Consider the following 24,657-nt stretch of genomic DNA (forward strand, 5'->3'; position numbering starts at 1 on the left):
CTATTTTACAATATTTTATAAAAACAACGGGAACATGTGTCTATCCAAACACTTAGCCCTTTTTTATCATTTTTTCCGCGAAGAAATAAATTTGTTGAATAATTCCTCATGCATCATGATACATCTTCACAATCTCAATAATCGTAAATTAAAAATATTAGAACGCGTCCTGTAAACCTAGTGTTAAAAGTATGACAATAGCTCTCTCCTCTCTCTCTCTCTCTCTCTCTCTCTCTCTCTCTCTCTCTCTCTCCCTCTCGATGCGTGCATATTTACAGAATGTACCTCGTTCGCCTTTTGCCATATACAAAAGGAAGAGAGACAGAATTCTCCGTTTCTAAAAGCGAACTGAAGCTGACTCGCTTCGAAAAATGATGCAGTCCTCAACACCCTATCGACGGAGGCGACGAGTATTGTCATCTGTTACGGATGACGCAGAAATGCGTCAAAGCTATCCCTAATTAGAAATTCAGAAAGTTATGAAAACTTGGGGATATGCAAAGCATACATACTTATATATTTCACAATTCTTTTACTGTTCAAATTCACCCTAGGGGGTTGAAATTAATCTGTGAAGATTTTACTATTTCTTGGAACTCAATACTCTTTCGAATCGCATATTTAAATATCACACGTTATAATATAAAAACTCGAGGTCGCCTTTATATCTAGATACGATATCAAGACATGAAGAAACTAATGATCACATTGCGTGTGTTATTTGATATAAAGGAACTTTTGTTTGAACCATTTTGTTATGCAACGAGTAGGTTACAAGTAAATGCAGATGTTATAGTTAAGTGGCCTACCCTGTACGTATATCCCCAAAGTTTTATAATTTCCTAGGTCAAAGATCATCCCCTATCAGGTGTAAGTAGCCAGCGGTCCAGCTCCGTCGATAACGCGTTAATTCGATCCTTAATTAGTCCTAGTTTCCGGTCGAGCGGCCATTGTCTCAGCCCTCTTTGGCAATGTTCGTGGTCGGCGGCGAGCCGCATAGGATGACAGTGGTGCTGACAATGGTCGTCAGGAAAAAAACACAGAGCAGAGCCCGGTCGCTGACTAAAGCGACCTGTTTCCAATCGAGCTCGGTTCTCTCTCTTCGGTCCTGCTCCGTCAGCCTTCTCTCGTTTCTCTCTATGGTCGCGTGCACTCTTCCCAGCACCCGGGACCATTGCGCCTCAAGGCCACCCTCTTTCCCGAGATCTGCAGGTTTTTTGTTTGCCTCTAATTTATTGCGAATCAGACGCGGAACGTGTTCTCGGTTCAAGTTCAGTGACGGATCGAGGACTCACCCAAACTCGGACTGCTGCTGTTGCTGTCCTCGCGTTTGCTCATGAACTTAGGCGACGACTGGGGCTGCGACACTTCCGGTTTGCAGTGCAGTGGACAGTTGTTTCTTCTCCGAGGAGGCTCCATCTGCTCCTGTAAGCAATTTGTAGTTTTAAATATCAATCTTGTTTGAGGTGGTCCTTGAAGGCTAGAAGGACCCTGATTCTTTACACTGAATATTTTCACCTTCTCTTTGAAAACTATAAGACAGTTTTCGCAGCAACAGCAAAACTTGATTTCTGACAAAAGCTAAGTTATATTTTGGTACAAGAACCTTCGTGGGTCAACATCAACCACCCAATTTAAAGATGAAGGTTTCATCAACTAGGATACTCCAAGGCTATGAAAGAACTGATAAAATCACTGATGGAAAAGCAGTCTACCTTGAAACAGGATACGTTACCGATTTCTTCTCTTCTTGGAAGTTGAGGAAAACCACTCTGGCGAGTTTGTCGAGAACCAACGACCTGACAATGGCGGGCACCCTGGTGCCCCGTACCCCTCTATGGTGAAGATTCAGCGTGACCACGGCGAGTCCAGAAGCGAATGACACCAGGCATATGCTGACCCCGTAGTAGAGACCTGGAACAAGTACAGACGACGATGGTCCTCCTTAAATCCTCAGTTAACCGGAACTAATTCCGAGAGCCCCGTGGAACGTGCTAGCATAAATTAATTCGCCGTTACAATTACAGAGTTTCTCTGGACCGGGTGTGCCCACGCGAGACACTTCTTGAAAGCGATCCTGCCCGACCAGGTCATCGGAGAACTCTCGAACGGGACACCTGGGAATTTTCAATCAACGCGGTTACGCCAACCGTCCGTGGAAACCTTGTATCGGTTCGTTTCTCGTTATATCTGGAGCTGGGGCCGCTGATTATTTCGCTCGGAGCTCTTTCCGTTCGAACAGAAAACGATGTAAATAAAAATATACTCAGGGAAAGAGGTTCACGTTTCAATGAATCCAGATAATGGCCGCGCTCTGGGCGCCCGTTCCTTCTACTGCGGACGTTTATATACTTTTCCTGGCAGAAATTGTTGCTTCTGGGGGCCGTATAAACCATGAAGACCAAAAGGGTAATGTTGGCTACTGCGTCAGATTTTTTCGAAATTCTTCTTAACGCAGGTAAGTTGATAAAATTGCTGATCATTGCGTTTCTCCCTGAAATCATCCCTTATGTTCCACTTTCTGTAACTTTGCGAAAAAAAATTGTACAACGATGTACTCAGGCTCGTTCGAAAGGGTAAAGTCTCTATTTTTACCACGTTGAGGTCTTCTTTGGAGAAAAAATTTTCCTTCGAAGAGAGCCGTTGAAAAGTGGACGCTATGTCTGTTCTCATACAACTTCGCATTCAGAAGTCTCTAGAGGGCTGGAAAAATTTGTTTCGCGACTGAAATCAATGTGATTACGAAGATTAGAATCTCCTCTTTGCAACGGTACCTTGAAAACTCACAAATCTTGCACTGTCCCTTCGTTAAGTAATTTTTTCCGATGCTGTTCTACATTGTCGAGCTAAGAAGAGGGTAGTTTTGCAAATAAGCGAATAATTGCGATCGCAGCAGCAATTCGAAGCGATTCTAGAGATTGTGACTATACTCACTGATGAGCGGTGTCTTCTCAGTAGGCGGCAAAGTCTCGCGAATGGTCATCAGGAAGACAGTCATCGACAGCAGCGCCGAAATCCCGAGGGTGACTTTCTCCCCCGATTCCGACGGCACGTAGAATACCAACAGCGCTGAATAAACCGTCGGGGAGAACAGATCGGCTAAGAAAGTTTTCCCTTCGGCCGGTGTGCCCCCCATTCTCGCCGTGGAATATCGAACAGAAGGCATTCTCCGAGAAGTTCGGTGCACGGCGAACGGAGAGATAAAAAGAGGGGACACCGAAGGACCACGAAGAAAGTTCCGCATAAATTTTTCTTCCCGCGGAAGGACAACCGCGAACCTTTTTCGTTAAGCTAGTTTAATCATGGGGCTTTCTACAGAACCCACTGCCCGAGAAATTAAAATATTTATGGTACCATTATTACACTGGCCACGAAATCTCAGCATTTTTCATTCCAAGTTAATGATGTTATTATTCACTTAAACTGCGCGTTAAAACAAAGTAGAGACTGCGAAAGGTGGTCGAATATTTTCGAATGGAATAGACAACACTTTTATTAATTTTATTAATGTCAAGTTAACTAAAATATGAGAAACGACTTTCCGGGCTGTACACAGCGAATTGAAAATTTGAAACAGCCGTAAGTTAGGCTAAGGATCATGGGATCTGAAGGTTGTTGGATCGAGTTTGACCCTTCGAGAGCGGGTACGATGAGAATTTGACCCGTCGCAATGGAAATTTCATTTTTCCGAGGGGGTCTTAGAATTTTTATAGGATTCTGCATTTATATCAGCCCCATAAAAATGCAAAATTCCCGTATCTGACCGTTTGTATTTAGCATATTGGAATATGAAATACAAGTATGTAGTACGTGGGCATTTATATCGAGCATATTAAAATGCAAAATGGCACGGTACATGGGCATTTTCATGGAAAATATCAAAATGTGCATTCAACGATGAAAATTTATGCAAAACTGTATCACTAGCAATCGGTACACAAATAACTTGAAAATGAAAGAATTTATTACGTTTCTGTTGTTTCGATAATGAAAAATGTTTCAGTTGCAGTATTTTCTTTGGAACAAAATCACCAGTCAGAGAGTGCAATATAAATGAACGACTTTAATAAAAATTTTATGTTGCACCAAGAGCCGCAGTCTGACGACCACGTAAATAAATGAATGCAGAAGGAGTTTGTGCGAGACCGTGCCTTAATCCAAAGGGCCATCCATCAAGAAGTAGCTATTTAGCAACATTCGCGACGATGCAGAAAAAATTCTATAAGGCAGCCATACTTCTGACTTTTTTCCCGCTGAACGCATTCGAGGGTTTTTAATGAAATTTCCATCAGGGATACGGATAAGGACACTTGACCCTCTTGCAAAGAAGATTGCATCTTTCATAAGAGAAACGACGGAGAGGAAAAGGGTGCTCGTCCCGTGATTGTATTATACTTATCCAGCTAACTTCCAAGACTCACCGACACCATTGATGAGTATGCAGGGCAGGATCAAGTTAAACACGTAGAACATCGGACGTCGCCGCAGTCGGATCTCGTAGGTGATGTCGGGATAAGGCTCCGGGCAGCAGGAATAGTACTCGACGTTCCTCCGAGCGGAGAAATCGAGTAAATCGAACTCGCCGTTCGCTTGGTAATTACTGACGTCTCCATTTTCACTCTGTTTCTCCAATTCGAGCTATAAAAGAAATATAATTAAACGAGATGTAGCGAGTATCATTAATCTTGATTTTGTTAGTTGACTATTTCAAGAAACCGGTCGGTCCAAGAAGTGTGAGGTGTAATTTCAGTCGAATCGTGACAACTGTTCGTGACCACGGACAATTGCCGGACGCCCCCGTGCCGTACCGGTCTCGGATTAAGAGTGTTAAACCGTCTCCTCGAGTTAGAGTCGTGGCGGCGGGTACGGGAACCGATTACGTGTCAACGTTGTCGAGTAGGTGCACCAGGGTACCGTCTAGCTGGGACAAGCCGTAGCCAGGTGGATAGGTGTCGGACAGGAAAAACGCAGCGGTCGGGAAACCGTGTTTGACGCGACGGGACAGCGGAAATAGGATACTTCTATCCACCGGACGGATTACCAGCGACGGAGGACGCTTGCGTTTTACGTTTTACGTGCTACGGCCGCCTGTTAACGTGGATAGCTTTCGAAGGACCGGACTGAACAGTTTCCGAGCGTAAAATAAATTGGCAGATGCCCCGTACACCGCTGAAAAATATCCGCGAAATTCTACCGTCGCGTCGCTTCAATGTTTACGGATCGCTTTACGAACCTCTGCGAATGGGAACTGTCGTTTTCTCGTCGACCGTTCAAGAATCTGTTCACACTGATTCGTAATGTACGATCTCCGAGCTTGCTCGTTTTCCAACGAGTTGAAAACGTTGACACTGTTTTAGAAGATTTTAGACGAGGAAGAGCTCGGCTTGTTAACTCATTTCAATTGTACCTGACCATTTTCAGAGGCAATCGTATGATATTTTGTGGGTCTCTATACGTCACCGGACACAATGGGCGTCGCAAGATCATTCGAAGATGGATATTTCGGTAGCGCCTAATCCCGGAATCGTATTCCCATCGTTTTAGACGACAAAAACGCAAAATGTATTCAACGTCGGAATAGGAAATGGGAAAACTCGGTGAAAAGGGTGGGCTTGGGCCTCGCATTCAACTCTTCTCGCATGCAGGATTAAGCTGTTCGATTTGCCCGGGCCATTTTCGCGACTTGCCGAGCCGGTATTTTCGATTTGCCCCCGGTTAAGCGTCTCTGGACGCGCGCGAAACCTCGGCCTCTTTCACGGGAATCTCGCTGTACTGCTCTCGTCTGCCGTCCAACAGCTTGTACTCGATCGACAAAGAAAAATAGCCGGTCTAACTCAATGCAATGCCGTCTCTAAGCTCCAAATTACATTCCTCGGCCTCGCAATTACAACGGACTCGTGACAATCTTCCTTCGCGATTTTCTCATGCGATGAAATTCCCCGTTCGAAAACGCACGATCTGTAAAATATTTCATTGTCCTGTTACATCCAGTTTCCAAGATATCTGAAAAATCGTTTCTTAAAGAAACGGAGTGAACGAAATCGAAAAGATGCATCGGGTTTCGAATTTATTAATTGGAAGATCTGGATGAAAATGTGATGCACTGTGCGAGAGGGACATTTAATATCGCTAGCTTTGAGAAACTGAATCGTCATTTTCAGAACGGAGCAGTCATACGGGGATGAAATTCCGGTTTCACCGAACTGTCTCTTAACGGTTCGAACCTTTCGCGAATGGAGTTTGCTGTCGTGTCGCGGCGCATTGACGGACCAAGAGCTTTTTAATTCCGTGGATCCGCAGGAAGCCAGAAAACGCCGAGATTTTTAAGAGGAAGCGAGCACAATAACGAAGAAGAGAACCATCCCTCGGATCTAATCCGAGAGAGCTGGTTCCTCGAGAAATGGAGGCGGACCGATCGTGGGATTTCCAGAGACGGGAAAAGCAAAAGAGAGAGAGAGGGAGGGGGAGCAGAGAGAGAAGGAGAAAAAAAAGTTGGTCACCGCGTCGAGCGTTCAAGGTTCCCAGTACCAACATATATATTGTTTATTGTCCGAACGACGTCGGGACGCCCACGCCTGTATATCGCTTCCCGATTTGCATGCCGTCCTGAGGGAGGAAACTGTTCGGGGAATCGAGGGCAACAGAGACACGGATGCAGGTCGCACAAGCTGTCCGATTAAATCGCGTAACCGCCGATCAAGAACTTCTGGCACCAGTGAATTTGCATTGGTCCATCGCGGCAAGAACCGGCGAACTTGCACGAGTTCCCGCGGCGCGGCAGCGTAACGAATTCACGAGCGTGACCGGGAGATCTTACGAGTCTTGCCCGGGTGAGTAATTAGTAGACTGCAAGTCTTAAAAGCGAAGTAAAAATTGCTGGCTGCAACCGCGAAACACGGAAACCATGCAGGAGTTTATTTCTCACTTGAATCATTTTAAAAACTTGTAGCCCATGCATCGATCTTTTGTAACGTTTACAATCTTTCTCTGTTTCAGGTTTTACCTGCTCCTTTTCGTTGTAAATGCATGAAATCTTCAGTCTAGCAGTTACTTGTTTGAAAAGTAGAAATTGTAGAATGAAGTTTCCTAGTAGTTCCGTACTGAATTCGAATTCGTTCAATGTGTCGGATCAATCCGCGCCACTTCTACTTCAACAGAATAATTCAGTATTGCATTTCAATTGATTCGGTGTGTCTGATGAACCCTGCCATTCCAATAGAATATTTCAGGACTGTATATCAATTGATTCCCACTTCCACGTGTTGCGAGAAATAGTAAAAAGTGTAGAATAAGCTCAGTATGCTAGCAGCACTGAATTTCGCTTGGCTGGGCTCGTCTGACCAATCCTTACCACTTCTACTTGCTACAGTAGTCCAAATAAACCTTTGAGATTAATTTTCACGAAACCAACAGTGTAGGAAATTTAATTCTACGGTTTCTAGTGATCTTTCCATATATTTTGATGGAACTAACTATGCGGCTAACTGCACGGAACACGACTGCATGCCAATTTTCCTACAATCCAGAATTATTCGGTTTCCAATGATTCCGGGATTGAGTTCTTGATTTGTTCTCCGTTTCAGCTAGAAGTTGTTTCGTTTGAGGAATGTAGATAGAGTTGCATGTACATAGACTGTGTATGTGTATGTGTGTGAATCTTACTTGGTAGCCATCGTAGGTCCACGACGCCCACTTCAGGACACAGCGTTGCTCGTCGAAGGGGAAGAACTCGACGTCGATGTCGCAGCTGCTGCGGAAGATTCCGTGACTGAGCCACACCACTTCCCCCGTGTGGCTGACGATCACGTTCGTATTGATGACCGCCGAGCTGTATTGCGGATCTGCGCTGTAAACAAAGCGGAGCATATTGGGTAATATCGGGGAGAAGAAATCGAGACGAGTCTCTCTCTCACAATCGATAACTGGGACTACTTCTGATAGTGTCTCGACCACGAATTAACTATGTACACGATTCTCCACAAACATTCTTCGGACCCAAAAAGCGCACATGAGAGAGTTGGATGATACTGTCCTCTCTTCATCAAGGAATTTTCTAGGGGCTGTAAATTGCTTCCCCGAGTCAGATTTAATTTGAATGGTGCACCATATGGAAAACAATGCGCAGACTGTTTCTCACTTGTTGTACAGAATGGTGTCGGGCCTCCAAACGCGGTTGTAAGGAACGCGAATCACTTGGATTCCAGCGAACTCCGAGGCGTTCCATTTCAGATGATGGTCCGTCCAGACCTGCGTGACCCAACAGTTCGTCGTGAGTATCTGGTTCTTCTCGTCCTGCGAGCAGAAATCGAACAGGTGAGAGAGATGTACTTTTCCATCGGCGCAATTAAAGACCTCCCGGCGCAAAACCGATACGGACGCGCGCTTTTCAACCCAACGCGAACGCGATACATTTCCTTTGTGCCAAGACGAGTGTTCCGCGAGTGCTCTCAACGTTCATCCGACACGTAAGTAGAAACAGTTGGCGATGAACAAACGCATCAGCCGGCCCTGAAATTACTTTGAAAGCTCCGAGGAAGATTGGAAGCCTGACAATTGCACGACGTTAACAATCGGTCTCTCTTATGTGAAATAATTCACGAAAATATCAGAAATATTTAAAGAACATTATTTACCATTGCATGGCTTCGCAATCGATTTTGGAAAAATAGTCAGGGGTAGCTTTAAGAGTCCGTTAATTTAAAGCTATCAAAAATATTTACCGAAAATTATTTATCTCTTCATATCTTCAAAATTGCTACTATGAAATGATTTCTGCGTAATAAGACATTTCCAAATGCAGATAAATTAAAAATGAGTGACTACCTGCTCAAAATAAATACTTTACTCTTTACAACATCCAGCCACAGTATCAGAAGTATAATAAATGCAAATATGACGACAGAAGAAGTCTGCAAAAGAGAGAATATATTGCGGTTTCTGTGAAGAATATTTTTGTTTCGGTCTTATTAGAAGCTCATCGCACATGAAAAATCACTGTGGTGTTGAGTAGTATCTCTCTCTCTCTCTCTCTCTCTCTCTCTCTCTCTCTCTCTCTCTCTCTCTCTCGAGGGAGAGAGAGGAATGCTTCCACAGCTGACAAATCGCCGGTTTAAATCGCGGCAACCGAAGCTCGAGGATTCACTGTTGGCGCATCACCGGGAAAGAATAAGTGTCTTTAGGCGAGTCGCGATGAAAATATGTGGGGTGAAAGATGATTCTCGTTAGGTACACACGAGAGATAAATCTTTCGAAGTTTCCATTGGGCTTAGGTGTTCCGACGGCAATTTGTCTTGGGTATTTCCGGTTACCCGACGCTTCACAATCCCACGAGAGAGGATCATACTTCCTGTCTCTTTCCCCGCTCCCTCTCTCTCTCTCTCTCTCTCTGTTCCTTTCCTGTCAACGGTGTCCGCGACAGTGAAAAGAAATATATCTATATCGTAATGAATATAAATCGATATTTAGCTGAGCTTGAAACGCGGGCCGTAACGCAAACTGCCGATACTTCCGGCGAAGTGGATGTTAATGCAGGGTCCGAGTAGGCTTGACCCGGATATCTAAAAAGTCTCTCATTCATCCGGAAAAATGTGGAGAACGAAATTCTTGATTGGGAAGCTGTTCTTTTCCCGGAGGATTGTTCCTTTCGTATTCGTTCAATTTCCTGATTATTTCACTTGGGTACGGTAGAATTTGATACTTCCGGTGAATTGGATGTTGACGCTGGTGCGAGTAGACTTGATGTAAATCTAGAACACGAGAAACATGTAATTCTTCGTTGGCGGCTGTTCTTTTCTCGGCGATCGTCATTCGTATTTTTCCGACTTCCAGTTTATTTCACTTTGACACCGTACAATTCGATACTTCCGGCCAAGTAGATGTTAATGCAGGTCCAAGTAGACTTGATTGAAATATTTCGAAAGCGTCTGATTCTGTCTTATTTGTCAGGTGAGAGGAAACTTGTTCGTCGGAAGCCGTTCCGTGCAGAGATTGTACCTTTTATTCGCGCTCTTTCCAGTTCGAGATTATTTCACCGTGCCCGCTATACGGCGGAATGTATTTTTCCACCCTCAAAGAGACACCGCCGTTTTCCTTCGCGTCTCGGGGTTCAAAGGCTCAAGTTTCTTCTACTCGAGGAGAGAACATCGATTCACCGCGAGCGGGAAGCTCATTATCGAAACCGCTCGAGTACAAACGAATTTTTGATGCGACGAACATCCCACCGCGCCGAAAGAGAGAGAGAGAGAGAGAGAGAGAGAGAGCCCGTGGAAATTCCGCGGGAAGTTCGGAAATTCGAACGTCGGGATTTTCTATCGGCCCGGAATCAAACGGAACGGTTCGACGACGCTGACCTGACCAATTTACTGCAATTTAGCAAATTTCCATAAAGCCGTCCCTGTTACCACCTCCCCTTTCCTGAGAAATTGCCGCGGAAAAAACGTTCGGGCTAATGGTTCACCTGGTTTCAATCTACACGTTCATTCAACTAATTGCATTTCATTTGCAGCTTCTTGTTCCAGAGATGTGCACTTTGCGATACGTGTATTAAACATTTTACAGCGTGTGTAAATAGAAAATGGCCGAGGAACGTGTCGGAGCTGAAGTACAACCGTGTGAAAATACGTGAATGACCCTGCAAAAGTAAATGAAGCATGTTTAAACATCGTGCAAGAATTACTTCGGAGTTGTCTCTGAAAAGGGACCAAGGTGTACTTGTACTGTAGAAATTAATTTTGAAACTTGAACTTTTGTTACAATTTTTGTGACAAAAATGTGGAGATCAATTGCAAAACGAGGCATTGAAAGGATCTAAAAATAAATGTCTACGTAGCTCCTACACAAAAATTCGCAGTCTATTCACGAAAACTGAGTTGAACGAGTTGTTAGGGCATCGGATACTCACGACATCGATTATGTGATGAAGGGAGAGTCCGAAGACCACTGCTAGGGGCTGCGAAGAGTTCTTGGCTGGTCGTACACCGGCGTCGTATCCATCGAGGAGGTGTTTCGTCAGTCTGTACTCGTGTTCATCGCCGAGCCCTGCACCGCAAAAGCCGTCTACAATCCCTCAATCGTATTAACAAACCTGTTCGCAGTGTTTACAAGTGTGATACACCGGTTGGCGGAATAATTTGACACACTTCCCGAAGGAGAGAAACAAGCTAAGAGCTGATTCGGGATAATCAAATCGATCGCGAGCTCAAACACGTCGTGGGATCGGATTACACGCGGCACAATGGTCCCCTCCACCGAAATCACGGATCTAATTCCGTTCGTTACATCAAGGGTATCCATTACACCATCCCGGATCCGCAACGTTCAAGCATCCGCGGCCATTGTGCCGCAGAAACGCGAACCGAAGCCATCCCGCGGACGTACCAAAGCTAATCTTTCCCTTAGAGCACAATCTTTTCACTCCCGCCTTGAAATCGCTGTTAGATAAAGGATCTCCCGATGCCGGGACATCGGAAGACAACGCCGAGAATGGCCACGATCGTCTCTTCCGCTAATGAAACGGGAAATCGAGGATCTTTGATCTTGGAGAATGAAAGCTGCCCGCAAAATGCCATCGTGAAACTATCGCGACCGATCTAGATGAACTACTTCCGGGAGCGGGAGATCTTTGTCTTCCGATAGCTGGTCCGTTTTACCATTTTTGTGGGTGGGGGCCTTCAAGCGAAATTAATAAGAATCGATTTTTAGGAGAGCCGTTGGTTCTACTGGACGCAAACACATTTGTATGACGTTACTGGAGTAACTAGCATTTTTTTAACGTTTTTACGGATGGGTACTTTCAGGAGGAAATTAGTAAGCATCGATCCTCGAGGGTTCATTGATTTTTCTAGATCAATGTAACCCGTTTGCATAAAATTACTGAGGTGCGAAGCATTTTCCCAGGGAAAATTACTAAGCATCAATCTTTAGGAGAATCATCGATTCTTCTGCACAAATTGATGAGGGCATTATATAAATAGAAGAGCCCTGATAACAGTCGAAAGCGATCCTCCAGAATCTAGATCGCTGTTTAAGGAACTGTGACCATTGTTCAACTGATGTTGCTCAAACAAAAGATTTAAATAGTACTTTACAGGAAACAGCTAGCTGTAAAGGGTCTCATAAGAGTGAAAAGCTTGAAGTGCTACCCATTTATACCGGAAAGCAAATTCTAAAAGACGAGAAAAGTGTCACTGAGAAAGTAAAGCGCCACAACCTATCAGCGAGTTCCTTCAGCCAGTAAACACTGTAATTTCCTGAAGGAGAGGAGGATCTAACGCGCGATACGTCTTCTAAATAGCCATCCATCGAACGTTTCGAGGGATCCCGGCTCCGAAACGTAGGTGGTCGCGCGATTGCCGCGGTTCCAGGGAGGTCTCACCCCCAAACCCTGTTAATTCCGATCGTTAAATCTACGTCAGCGTCGCGGTATAGCGATGTGGTCGTGTCGGTGTGTAGGTGGAGGCGTTTCGATGTCCCTGGTCAACCTTACAGCTTTTTCCGATGTCCTAGAAAAAAAAAAGACCGAGGCAGCTAGTTGGAATTGAAAAGTATTCGGAGCAAACGAGAACATTGCCGGGAAACAGTTCTAACGCATTTTTCACGTGGGCAGAATGGCGACGGGGGCGAAACACCGCGGCAAGAAAATCGTTTCTCGCGTGTTCTACACCCGTGGAAATCCGCTTTCCACCGCGGAGATCGTTCGTTTCGAGCGAGAAGAGGGAGAGAGAGAAAATGGCCACTTTTATCGCTCGAAAACACTCGATCGATGGCCGGAATTGAGCTGCTCTCGAGAAACAGCCGCGGAAAAACCGGTCTTCCCGCCGGATATCCCATCCGGTGGTAACGGCGTTTTCCACCGGACTGTTCCGCATTCGGGCCAATCGGACCGTGGGCTTTTTACGCCACCAAAAATTCTCCGTTTATTTTTTTTTTTTTCGCGAGCAGACAAACGGCCCGCCAAATCGCGCTTCCCGCGCGTCCGATTTCACTCGAGATGACAATCCAGGCGAAAATAAAACTGCTCGACGCAACCTCCTTTAATACTGAACGCACCGCTACCAAATGGCCCACTTTTTAACTTTACAATTATTTGAAATTCCACAGATGCTCCCATAGAAAATGATTAAATAGAAACGTCCACGGCGAATTAAATCAATTCAATATTGTCTCTACTATAAGGCTGCTCACGTAGCAGTTGCTTTCAACGCTCGGTACGTTCACTATTAAAAGAGTTTTGTAGTGAACTTTCTTTATATTGCACAAATCAATGCGATTATGTGTCGACGATTGAATCTACAGTACAATGATTAGAACTTCTTTGTCGCTTACAATTTCCCCGGAAAAAAGAGAATTGTTTAACGGTGACACAATTTATATTCCATCTCCAAAAATTAATTTTCACATGAAAAAATTAGTAAACCAGTTTTTCTCAGATTTTGTAGGGCCTGAACGAATTAAAGGAGTAATCGGTAAAATTTTAATTCGGCAGTTTAAGTCAAGTTAAATAAATTTGATTTTGTAGAATTCTCCAGGACGCTGGCTTGGATATCAACGAAGCGAATAATGTGCTTATTTGGTAAATATTGTTTGAAATCGACGGGCAGCGCAGTTTACTCAAATTTTTGCGTTTGAATGCGACCCACACGAAATTAGGTATTTATTCTCGCAGAATAGTCGCCGGCGAAGTTTTCCACGGGAAATCCAGTTAGCTACCTCGCTGGTTTACCGCCACGTTTCCAGACGATTGTTACACCGACACTTATTGTCGAGAACTTTGCTATCCGCCGCGAGAGTAACAAGGGTACGCTAATTAACGCCGTCGATAAACGTCGTCGGAATTAGGATGCCATGTTCATATGAAATTTTGATTTTATAATGAATCTCTCTTGGTAACAATAGCCCCTGTAGCTTGGACTAGGACGTTGTCCAAATAAAATGTTCAATACTTTAACTTGCTATTAATTCTAACTATTTCACGAGGCTATTGATTTCACAGTTTTAAATTAATTTTATAAACTTGTTCCCGCTGTGGAGAGAAAACTGATATCAAGCTGCATAATAATATAGCTTCGTTATCTAGGAATTGAGGATAAAATACCATCACTCGGAAATTAATATAGTTAAAATTGAAAGTAGAGTTCGTTAAGGCAATCTCTTCGGCAAACAATCGGGTTCGTTAAATTTTATACAAACATAACGATTTTACGAAGTAATTGGATGATGTTGCAGAAATTGGCAAGTGTATGCCTGAACTTTTTGGAATGTTTCGGAGCACGATAAATTCTCATGCAGGTACCCAAATATTTTCCTTTATACAAAGCAATCTTCGTATTTCAGAAATCCTGTACACTACCTCTTATTAGAAATTGGAAATTGTTAGATTACATTATTGAGGGCGAGTTTCTGTTGAAGGATCTATTAAAAAATCCTCAGCCATGGGTCGTAACTTCCAAAAATGATTAAAAATTTAAAAATAGCAGTTCCAATCATTGTGTGAATTAAAAAAAAAACTACTAAGGAAATTGCGAGTGCATTTTGAGAGAACGACGTTGCAAGAAACACGTTGCAGAAAAAGCGTGTAAAAGCTATCCGCGGGCCAAAGGAAGATGGTCCGATAGAGTCGGGGCCACTCGGGGCTCGAGTTTGACAACAGGCTCGGCTCTGGAGTGTCCCTGAACCCGGTTGCATTCGGAATGCAACGCCGGGGACCTCGTGAATCGGTCATCGATGCGATCGATGGAACGATACGCGGCCGAAATGCACAACGCTCTTCATTCTTGCGGGACCGGGGCTCGGAGGCGGCTGTCGCATAAACGCGCGATCAGGCTCTCTTTCATCCTCGAAAGCTCTCGGGGAAGCCATCCGATCGCGGAATAGAGAGAGCTGCCGTGTTCTCCGCGTCGAATCGAAATATCTGTCGGATTTGTAGCGGAGACGAGAATCCCGAGGATCCTAATGGCGTCTACCGTGTTCCCGATGATATTTCTTTCCCCGTTGCTTTTAGCAGAACTTCCGCGTTTGATCCGCGCGAACGGAACCGGTTTTTGTCCGCGAGCTTTATCGCGGCTTGTTTCTTCCGCGTTTCCGACTACCGCGGTTCGTCTTTCACCGGAGGAAATGCGTTTTAGATGAGGAGTTGATGAGGTAAATTGGAAGACAGAGGAGAGAAAGATTCCAGGGTGACAGGGTCCTTAGCGTGCGCGAGTCTTGTCTTCTGAGGCAAAGGGTAACGGTCTGAAAAATGGAAGAAATTAAATAAAAATTTGGATAATGGTCGCTGGATAAGGTACGGTATATTTACTCACCTTGCGGGGGCTGCTTTCATCGTTAAAATTCTTTATTACACCCTACAACTACTCTACAAAGCTTGTAATCTTCGTAGACCCTACGATTTTTCATTAAAACTATTTTTCATAGGCCTTACAATTTTTCTGTGAAACCTACACACTTTGTACGTCCTACAATTTCTTTGGTAAAGCCTTTATAATTTTTCCATGAAGCCTACAAATTTCCTGAGCCCTATTAAAGTCTTCCCGAGTACTACAATTTTTCTGGAAAGCTTCTATAATTTTCCTACGAAGTCTACTAATTTCTTAGATCCTAGAAGGCTTTCCAAAGTGTCTAGAATTTTTCTGGAAAACCTACAACCCCTGTAGGCCCCACAATTTTTCGGCAAAGCCCCTATAATTTTTCTACGAAGCCTACAAATTTCCTGGACCCTATTAATCTTTTCCCAAGTGCCCACAATTTTTCTATGAAGCCTGGAAATTTCTGAATAAATCCAGAAACGTTCGTAGGCCCTGTAGTTTGCGTAGATGCTTCTTATTTTCGCTTGATGCCCGGAATTTTTGCCGGCCTTGAAAGTTCGCAGTCGCCTAAAATCGCAGCGGCCCCTAGAGACAGGTTAATCCGCCTAATGGAGACGAGGAGCCGAGGGTGTTTAACTTTCCCTGAAGTTTTGAACTAACCCGGGTTCGAAACTCGGGAATCTTCCGGAGATCGGTAATTCCTCCGTTCAACCAATAATTTCACCGGGGCGGCGTAAACAAACAAATCGATCTGCAGCGGCTCGACGCACTCCCCGGAACGGAGAGTTCGGGAATTTCTGAGAGCAAGTATGCAAATCCCGACGATGTACCGGTCGCGAATTAGTGGCGAGGGTTTGAAACGGCTGGCTCTCTCGCCCTCGTCCTCGCTGCGACGTCTGCAAACGTTTACGCCGAAGGGCCAAGGTAAACGTTCGATAACAAACTTCGGTGACCCTTATCGAACACACTACAAACGGTAAAACCCGTGCTCGACTGTCCGAGATCCTACAAAAACAATAGCAAACTGTCTTACAAAATAGTTGAAACACTTGGTAAAAACGCTTAATGTTTTTACAGTTTTGTATCTGATCTGTTCATTTTTATCATAAATGCATAAAATCTAGAAATTATTAAAAATATATAGAACTTCAGTAGGTACAATTGTACGAGAAGTGGACTTGTGTGACTTTTGTACCAAGATTTTCAATAATTATCTCTTGCAGGACCATCAAAGACAGTCTCAATAAAGCTACAATATTTGTATGAACGATGGTAAGGCTCAATAGCATAATTAGACTCAAAGCCTCCAATTTTATAAAAACACGCAATATAAAGATACTTTAAGCAGCATCAATCTTCCACTTGCAAGACCGTCGCGAAACTGTTCCAAGAAAGTTCTCTACATTTGTATAATTAAACTCCGAGTCCGCACTTTTGCAAACCTTCCAGTAAAAAGGAGCGCAACAGTAATAACGTTACCCAAACTAATCTCCCTGTTCCAATAGCTTTTAACTAAAGCGAGTTCTGCTTCGAAGGATTGATGATCCCGGGTGTATTACGGTGCCGCATCGTTATGCGAGTGTACACACCGATATTTGCATTGTACAGGCGCTTTTACTCTTCCAGTGTAGCTCGATAATCGCGAATTAGCGACAGGGAATTATGTTTCATACAGCAGAGATTAAAAGCGTTTGGTCGCTGGAAAATATTCATGGGCGACTGGAAATCGTCGAAGATGTAAAAGATTATCAGGAGGAGTAGAAGATCGAACGACTAATCCGAGGTTCTACCCACCGGTGTCTGTTCGCAGGCGGGAAAATTTTCGAAGCCGGAGAAACTCAATTCGTCGCTCACGAAGTGACTGGCTGCGGAAATCCTGCCGCGAGAAATCCAGTTACCGAATAGACAGAAGAAATTGGCCTTAATCGTCGCTACGCCGGCGTCCTTAATCAACGTTTACCTCGACGATCGCTAATCCGATCTTGGATATGCATCGAATCTCGTAACCGATCGCAGATTGAAACCTCTCGCTAACGACTCTTATCCCGTTCAACGAAATTAGCTCCTTGCACCACGATTTTCTTTACATTCACAATTTACGTTCCCTACATCTACAATGCATATCGAACTACTTCCAACCGATTGATCTAATTGAGACGTTAGAGCGGTTCGTGGAGTACACTGACAAACAAACGGAGAAACAGTCCTGCGACGAGTAGATGTGTAGACATTTACAATATCAACCCACTGTGATTTTAACTTCTTTTCTAAATTCGATAAATTAATCAATATCAGCTCGCTGTGATTTTTAACTTGCACTCAATTTTTATTTACATTAGAATAAAGCACACTGACGAAAGGAATGAAAGTAAATCAATTCACAAACATTTTTAACTCTATCTTCTTGGGAGAAAAATTGTGGATTGAGTACTAGTTACTAAACCGAACCAATATTAATTAATACCGTTCAGCGACTCAGCTGAATTTTAGCTATTTCACTGGACTTTCTTTTTGACTAGCTTCTACTTAAGCTTTCATTTAATTAACAGCTTCGATTTCCCGTTCTAGCGACCAAATGAAATTTAGAAAGAAATAGGGGAGAACAGAGAAAAGCCGCGAAGGTGTGGAACTGCAATAAAACGAGCGGCTAAAATAGAATGTTGAAACGCGAATGAATGGTTGAACGGAAAACAAGAAGGGGTGGGAAACGCGAGGGATGAAGACTCACCGCAACCGAAAGTGATGGCCAAAACTCCGTAATGAAAGAACAGGGCCAAAGGCGACATGGAATTGATGGACCACTTAAACGCGAGACCGCCTGTCCTCGACTGGTGTCCGATGCTTTTCAACCGCCGTGCAATTTCGACCCTGAATCCCGCGCTACCCCTACTCCAACGCGTCCATTCCCAAGGAAATTCGCGCAGGCGTTTCAAACAATACAGACACGAATGTTAAACAAACTAACCGGTTCCATCCCTCTTCTGTCTCCTCTCCTGTTCGTTCGATACCTCTACCGATTGACACGCAATTAACCGCAACAATGGTAATTAACCTGGCCGCGGTCCGCTGTGAAATATTTAATTTTCTTATCAAACAAACGCCTCCGATAATACCGGAACCATCTTCAATATTTATATTTTGACATAAAAATTACCTATCCCGGCTCGCAAAACCTGAATAATAATCTGAATAATATCCTCATTATCCGACAGCGTCTCGTGTGACCACTAAAAAATAAAATAAAAATTCTCAGTTAAAAGAATACGATTCTAAACGCTCGCTGCTTGATTGATTGGAAATATTGATCATTCTTTCTCGATTACCATTATTGTTTTTTGGTATAAAGGCTTATATAATGTAGTGTGAATTATTTTTTGTAGATCGAGTGGTGAGGAAGTTTGTAAAGCCAATATATCATACTTCGAAAAACAAATACACGATTCCACAAAAAAAAATTGATTTGCCTTTAAAATCTCTTCCACTATCGAGCCCGTAAAAAAATAATCTACTCCGCATGATGCATCGCCCGTTTATACCAGCCAACTTTTGCCTAAACATGTTTCTGACAGAACCAAGAAAGCAGTCTATACAATTTCTGCAAAATTTACAGACGACCAAAAATTGGAGATAGACAATAACAGTAATGGAAGACTTGTATAAATGTTAGAATGATACAAAAAAATATATACAAGCTATCAACACTGAGTCGCCTGCGCAATCAAGTTTCGAACGATTAGAAATCCATTTCAAGTTACAAGACGTAAAAGTGCGAACACACTGACAAGTAACTTGTGACATTTTTTGCGAGAGCGACTGGCAAGTTGAACACACTTGCGACAGTCGCTTTCAAAGAGCAAAACAATATATTTGTAATATTTGCAATCGGGTGTACACGCTTTTGCAAGTTGCTCTCGCAAGAAAATGTCGCAATTTACTTGCTAATGTATTCGCACCTTTACAACTTGAACCTTGCTGGTATTCCTCTGTTTCGACATTCTCCTGTCGCCGTGCAAAATCCAAATTGACAAGTGACCCCCCGTTCTTCCTCCAGGTTCGTAAAATTCCCTGAAAACCGTGGGTTGCGAGCGTCTGTCTCAAGTCGAGGATCCCCTTCGTAATCCTTGATGACTCCAGTGCAATGACATCGCTCGTCCCCGGCTCTGTAAAATGGACGCAAAGACTAGTCAATGTATAAAATGCGAGGGGGACGTGGTTCTGGACACTGGCCACTGTCCGAAGTGCTCGACCTCGCTGAGGTTCTTGAAGAAATCGGGACCGGTGTTGGTGAACGCGCGACCAGAGTCCGCGAAAGTGCCTGTGAAGGCCCCGGAGACGGGATACGCTATGCAGATCGTCTCCATAGGAGTTAGACCTGACAATGTCTACGAGGTACTTCGACAAATCATGAAGCTAATCATTAACCCTTTCCACTTGAATGTCTCCTCTCAAACCTGCTGAACTTGCAAGTGTGATACGAGTAAAAGATGAAACTTTCGAATTCTGGAGGCCAAATAGCTTCGAGTGCAAAGGATTAATTAACTCGTAAGACTTAAACGGCTGGGAACATTAATACAGTCTATTTCCTCGCAGGCGAGGATGTTGCTAGCACCAGAGGTGGACATGTCCTCGATCAAGATCACAGTGAAGGGCAGCAACCTTCGCGTGAACGCGTGCAAGCCGCTGAACAACCAACTGGCGAGCCAACTACCAGAGATCACCGAGAAATCCGTCCTCGGCGACCTAGTTAAAAAGACCATGAAGCACTGCGAGAACCTGCTGATCCCGGACGACATAGACGGCGAGAAGGTCCGCGCTGTCGTGGACAACAAACACAGGATGCTGGTTCTCACAGCGCCTTCGCTAAAACCGAGTAAAATTAGGAGAAGGCTGATCGCGAAGAGCTGAGGACTAACGATCTCGTGTGAAGCTGTCGGTGATCGAGAGACGAGAGAACAACCGATGGTCGCTCGCTGTCAATTCCACAGGCCTCGACATTCGACATGGTTTATCTTTAACAGATTCTTTTCGTATGTAAATTCGAGTCGGTTGTTATGGACAACTTGCCGCCGCACTGTCTCGAGAACGCGACCACCCTGAAGCAGAACGATTACATTAACTTCGATATGGTGTCGGACGGGGTTAAGACGGGCCTCCATTTCCACAAGGCTCCGAACTTTTACATCATCGACAATAAAGAGTGCTACGCTGTACGTTCGACTTGTGATTATTTTTCGTTACCGGCGGGATTGAATATGGTTGTTCTCTAGAAGCGCACGAGAACCCGAAAACGGCGGGTCGGGACGTATTCTCGAAAATTTTCGGTTTCCCGCACCCCTCTATTGTTCTCTAATTACAGACGGAGATGAAGATAGACGGTCTGAAGGTGGGTGCGGTTACCCTGGCCACCGAGAACACGTTGAACATAAAATTGCACAGTTCGCAAGACTGGTCACGCGTTCGGAACCTGAACTTTCAGATGCCGCCGGAGGCGAACGCGAAGAAAGTGTCGGTGGAGGTGCTCAACGACAAGATCTTCGTGCGCGCTCCGCTTAGAAAAAAATAGATGATGGATGATGATGGTGTGTGTGCGTATGTGTCCTCGTCGCAGGTGGTGGAGATCAATTACAAGGCCACACGGTCCTACAGTTGTCTTCCCATCTTTTATTCAAAACAAATAAAGCTAGTGGGTCAACAACGTGTTGTCGATAAAAACGGTTCACTTCTTGGGCTCCGCGGGCTCTGCGGGCTTCGCAGCCGCCTTCTGAGCTTTCGCTGGCTTAGCCGTGGGTGCTGGTGCTGCTGCCGCTGGCTTCTTCGCGGGCTTGGGCTTCGACTTCTTCGCCGGCTTCACGGCCAACAGCTGTTTCGTGCGCCTCTCCTGCAGAAGCTTCGACATGATGGCGGGGTGGTTCTTTGGAAGCTTCATCTGCGCGTAGAAAATTTTCGCGTTAATGTGATCTTGCGTGGGAGGTACTTAGGCAGTTGGGGATGATACTTACGCCACGCTTTTCAGCCAGAATAACCTCCCTCTGTTGTTGACGTTTCTTCGCTTGCAGAATCGCAGCACGTTTCAGCACTGCGGCGTACGGGTTCAGACGCAACATTGCACGAGTGTTGGTCAGTGGGTTCAATTTCTTCACGCTGCGCACCACTCTCTTCCTATAATTCAAAATTATACATTGTTATTTTTCATGTGGTATACGTATGCTGTTAGCTATAATAAAATCGCGAAGATAATCAGTATTGGTAGAAATGATCACTGTCAGTCAGTAACACGGACCAAATAGTCTCATCATGGATAGATCTGTTATTATTGGGTTACGGATTTTGTGCGTTTATGACAAAAATGAATGGGCGAAATATAAAAATTTAAGCATATCAATACGCTTGCAACGACTTACTAAAATTATGTTCACCTCCAGTACTTGGAAATTTATGTAGAGCATTTTGCATACAGATTCGCAGTGTAGTTATTACGAGTTCTAAATAGTCAAAGTATGAAACAGCGTAAGGTACGTGCCTTGGTGCTCTCAGGACTTTGCGAATTTCGTCGGATTTCAGGAGTCTCGACAGATCGGTGTTTGCCATCTTGGGGAATGGCAGGTTGTAGTCAGCTTTTAATTGCGATTCCTTGCGCCAGGTTCCGTAAAGAGCATCCAGCTTGTCGAAAGCCGACTTCGTCCAGATTACGAAGCGTCCAACGTGGCCACCGGGTGCCAGTTTCAAAAGGTTCACTTTATTGATATTCATGAGGTCTACGCCAGGAATGTTGCGGAACGCTTTGCGAATACCCTAATAACAAACAGGTTATTGGTCAAGTGAATTGTAGAATGAAGTACTTTTTTTCTATATTTAATTCGTACCTTGTCTTCGCCGTACACGATCAAAGGTCCACGACGCTGGATGCGTCTGCGGTTTCGCATCTTACCCTTACCAGCGCGGAAACGTTGCGATTTGTATACCTATATAAATAAAAGAACAATTAATGTCTTCTACATCCACGTAGAAAATTCATTGCATTTTTGTTTGGCCATCGATACCCCATTCTAGCGACTGAACTAGCTAGTCAAGAACGCCTGACAACCATGTTTCTCTAGCACCTGATGGAGCATCTCAGTTAAATGTGTCTTAACATAGATGCGGACATTCTGCAGTGCATACGCAGCAAAACTGTATATCGATACTCACCTTTTGGATATCGTTCCACGCCTTCATCCGTCTTAAGAAAATAACAGCTTGCTTGGTCTTGTTATATTCTTGGATTTTGTCGGAAACCACCAGTGGGAACTCAGGGACTTCTTGGATCATGTGACCTATGAACAAATACTAGTATAAAGGTGCTGTTCTAGTTTAGGAGAACTTGATCTAACGTCTTGCTCAAATGTTCAGCAAAATGCTATGAATAATCAGTGAACAATCAGCAACACGGACCAAGCAAATCATCATAGAAGCAAAAGTAATCGATGAAACTAATTGATGCTCTAATTTGATGCTTACCCTTGGATTGTACAAGAGCAGGGACACCAGACGCGGCAATGGCGGAAACCAGAGCGTATCTCTTCTGGTTAACATTGATTTTTCGGTGCCAACGTCTCCAGGGTTTGGTTGGGGCGAACATACGACCGCCTCTACACATGTTACCAAAGGCACCCTGACCAGAGCGGTGAGTACCACCTCCACGAACACGGGGGATACGTGCTACGGCACGTCCTGTACCCCATGATTCGGCGGAAGTCTGATGACCTGACAAAACAAACCTATATTTAATAATGGCGCAATTAGTTTTGTAAAAAAGAAATAAGCAGAGAGGAACTCGGTACTTATGAATAGACTACGAATTTTATGCATTTATGACAGAAATGTATACGTGTAACAGAAAATGTTCTTTTCAAGCAATTTTTTATTAGTTATACAAGATTCTATTATATTAGATCAGTGCAAAAGTTTATGCTGATTCCTTGTTGTAATTTCATATGAAATCTGGCACGAACTTTTGCACTGATCTAATATATTGTCCAAATCTGTTAACGGATTACTCACCAGCTTCCTTAGACACGCAATACGGTTGTCTGCTGTTCTTTGAAACTTGCTGATGAACGAAGTTCACGATATCTGGCCGAATCGGTGCTTTGAACACGGCCGGCAGGGAAATTGTATCTCCCGAGGCCTCATTTTTATCGGTATAGACCGTAACAAGCGGTCGCGCCGTTGATAACGACTGGAAAAATATAAAGCAATAGTTAAAGACAAATTACAGACGTCCATAACAGCGGAGAAATATTCAAATACTGTGGGACAAATATTGTTGTGATCGGAGTCGAAAGAAGTCAGTAACACGGCACATGGCGGACGAAAGAACCGAAATCATCGAATCGAGTATCAACAAATCTTCGAATAAACATCAAATAACATAATTTTAACAAGAAACGAGGCACAAAAAATATAGGAACTTATAAATAGCTATAGAATATGCATTAGTGTCGAGCTAGAACAGTTTATATGATTTATTATTGCGCCATGAATTATCACACGTGGTCAACAATGCGGCAGACACTACGGTTCCACATTTATAGAAAAATACCGTGGAGCCGTGATCTTTTTCACGCGAAAATTATAGTGATAGACAGAGCAACATTAAAATTAAATGAAATGCAATGTTTCTTACCATTTCACGTTCTTTTTAAAACTATTCACGCATCAGTCAAACGCTAACCAGGCAGCTCACACGCCTTACCTGGTCGTAAAGGAAGAAGGACGCGAGCGGAAACGACACAGCATGACTCGCGCATGCGCAGGACGGAGACTGTTTTAAAGTACCGTTCACAGGCGTGCGTTAAATCTAATTGCCATTTCTATGAAATAAGATAGTAATTTTCTATATATGTACGATTACTGAAATACCTTTCGGAAGAAATTGACTGTTTCAGAACGTTTAGAATTTACAATTTATATGGTAATATCAGAACTGAAATTATAAATTCGTTCGGACGAAACTTCATAAGGTGACTGGTCGATTCCTATATCTCGTCTGTGGCCAGATTCCCTGCTGCATCGGTAACGTCCGTTACTAGTTTGAGGAATTTGCCGCTACTTGGAATGGCGCTATATTTCGATTTTAGTGCATCTTTACCGACAACCGCATATGCATTATCATCGAAAGATATTTAATGTTTACCTCATAATACAAAAGTATTGCATACAGCATCCCCAGATGGCAGAACAAATCCAATTGTAGTCCAGAAATATCAATATTTCCAAGATAACTGGACAAGTGTAACCTCCCTTCTGTACATTACAAATGAACAACAAATTAATTGATAATCCATTAAACAAAATTCTCTTAATTCGTTTCGAA

The 24,657-nt window shown here is 43.8% G+C and overlaps 3 protein-coding genes across 4 annotated transcripts in view; all 3 read right to left on the minus strand.

Annotated features, from left to right (window-relative positions):
* Nucleotides 1-81: 81 nt before the first annotated feature.
* Nucleotides 82-18,221, minus strand: LOC143358127 (neuronal acetylcholine receptor subunit alpha-10). Its single transcript, XM_076795039.1, is given in 10 exon segments — nt 82-1,206; nt 1,296-1,425; nt 1,736-1,914; nt 2,935-3,069; nt 4,422-4,638; nt 7,663-7,846; nt 8,138-8,292; nt 10,901-11,037; nt 18,031-18,200; nt 18,202-18,221. Coding segments are annotated over 10 exon segments (1,563 nt in total). The 5' UTR covers nt 18,207-18,221; the 3' UTR covers nt 82-955.
* Nucleotides 18,222-20,943: 2,722 nt separating this feature from the next.
* On the minus strand, nt 20,944-24,102 carry Rpl4 (ribosomal protein L4). 2 transcript variants are annotated; one of them, XM_076795037.1, is made up of 8 exons: nt 23,968-24,102; nt 23,343-23,520; nt 22,800-23,045; nt 22,491-22,615; nt 22,166-22,264; nt 21,823-22,094; nt 21,302-21,461; nt 20,944-21,228 (listed from the first exon to the last, which is right to left on the minus strand). In XM_076795037.1, exons 1-8 carry the CDS (start codon nt 23,968-23,970, stop codon nt 21,019-21,021), a joined length of 1,293 nt encoding a protein of 430 aa, XP_076651152.1. In that variant the 5' UTR covers nt 23,971-24,102; the 3' UTR covers nt 20,944-21,018. The 2 variants fall into 2 exon arrangements, with proteins under 2 accessions (XP_076651152.1, XP_076651151.1); XM_076795036.1 differs by having other exon boundaries at nt 21,302-21,457; nt 21,819-22,094.
* Gbs-70e (Glycogen binding subunit 70E) overlaps nt 23,253-24,657 on the minus strand; it is a 128,653-nt gene continuing 127,248 nt past the window's right edge. The window contains exon 6 of the mRNA XM_076795049.1: nt 23,253-23,305. The gene's annotated coding sequence lies outside the window, so the exon portion shown is untranslated. The remainder of the gene's footprint in view (nt 23,306-24,657) is intronic.

Source organism: Halictus rubicundus, chromosome 10 (genome assembly GCF_050948215.1).
Source record: "Halictus rubicundus isolate RS-2024b chromosome 10, iyHalRubi1_principal, whole genome shotgun sequence".
NCBI classification, from domain to species: Eukaryota; Metazoa; Arthropoda; class Insecta; order Hymenoptera; family Halictidae; genus Halictus; species Halictus rubicundus.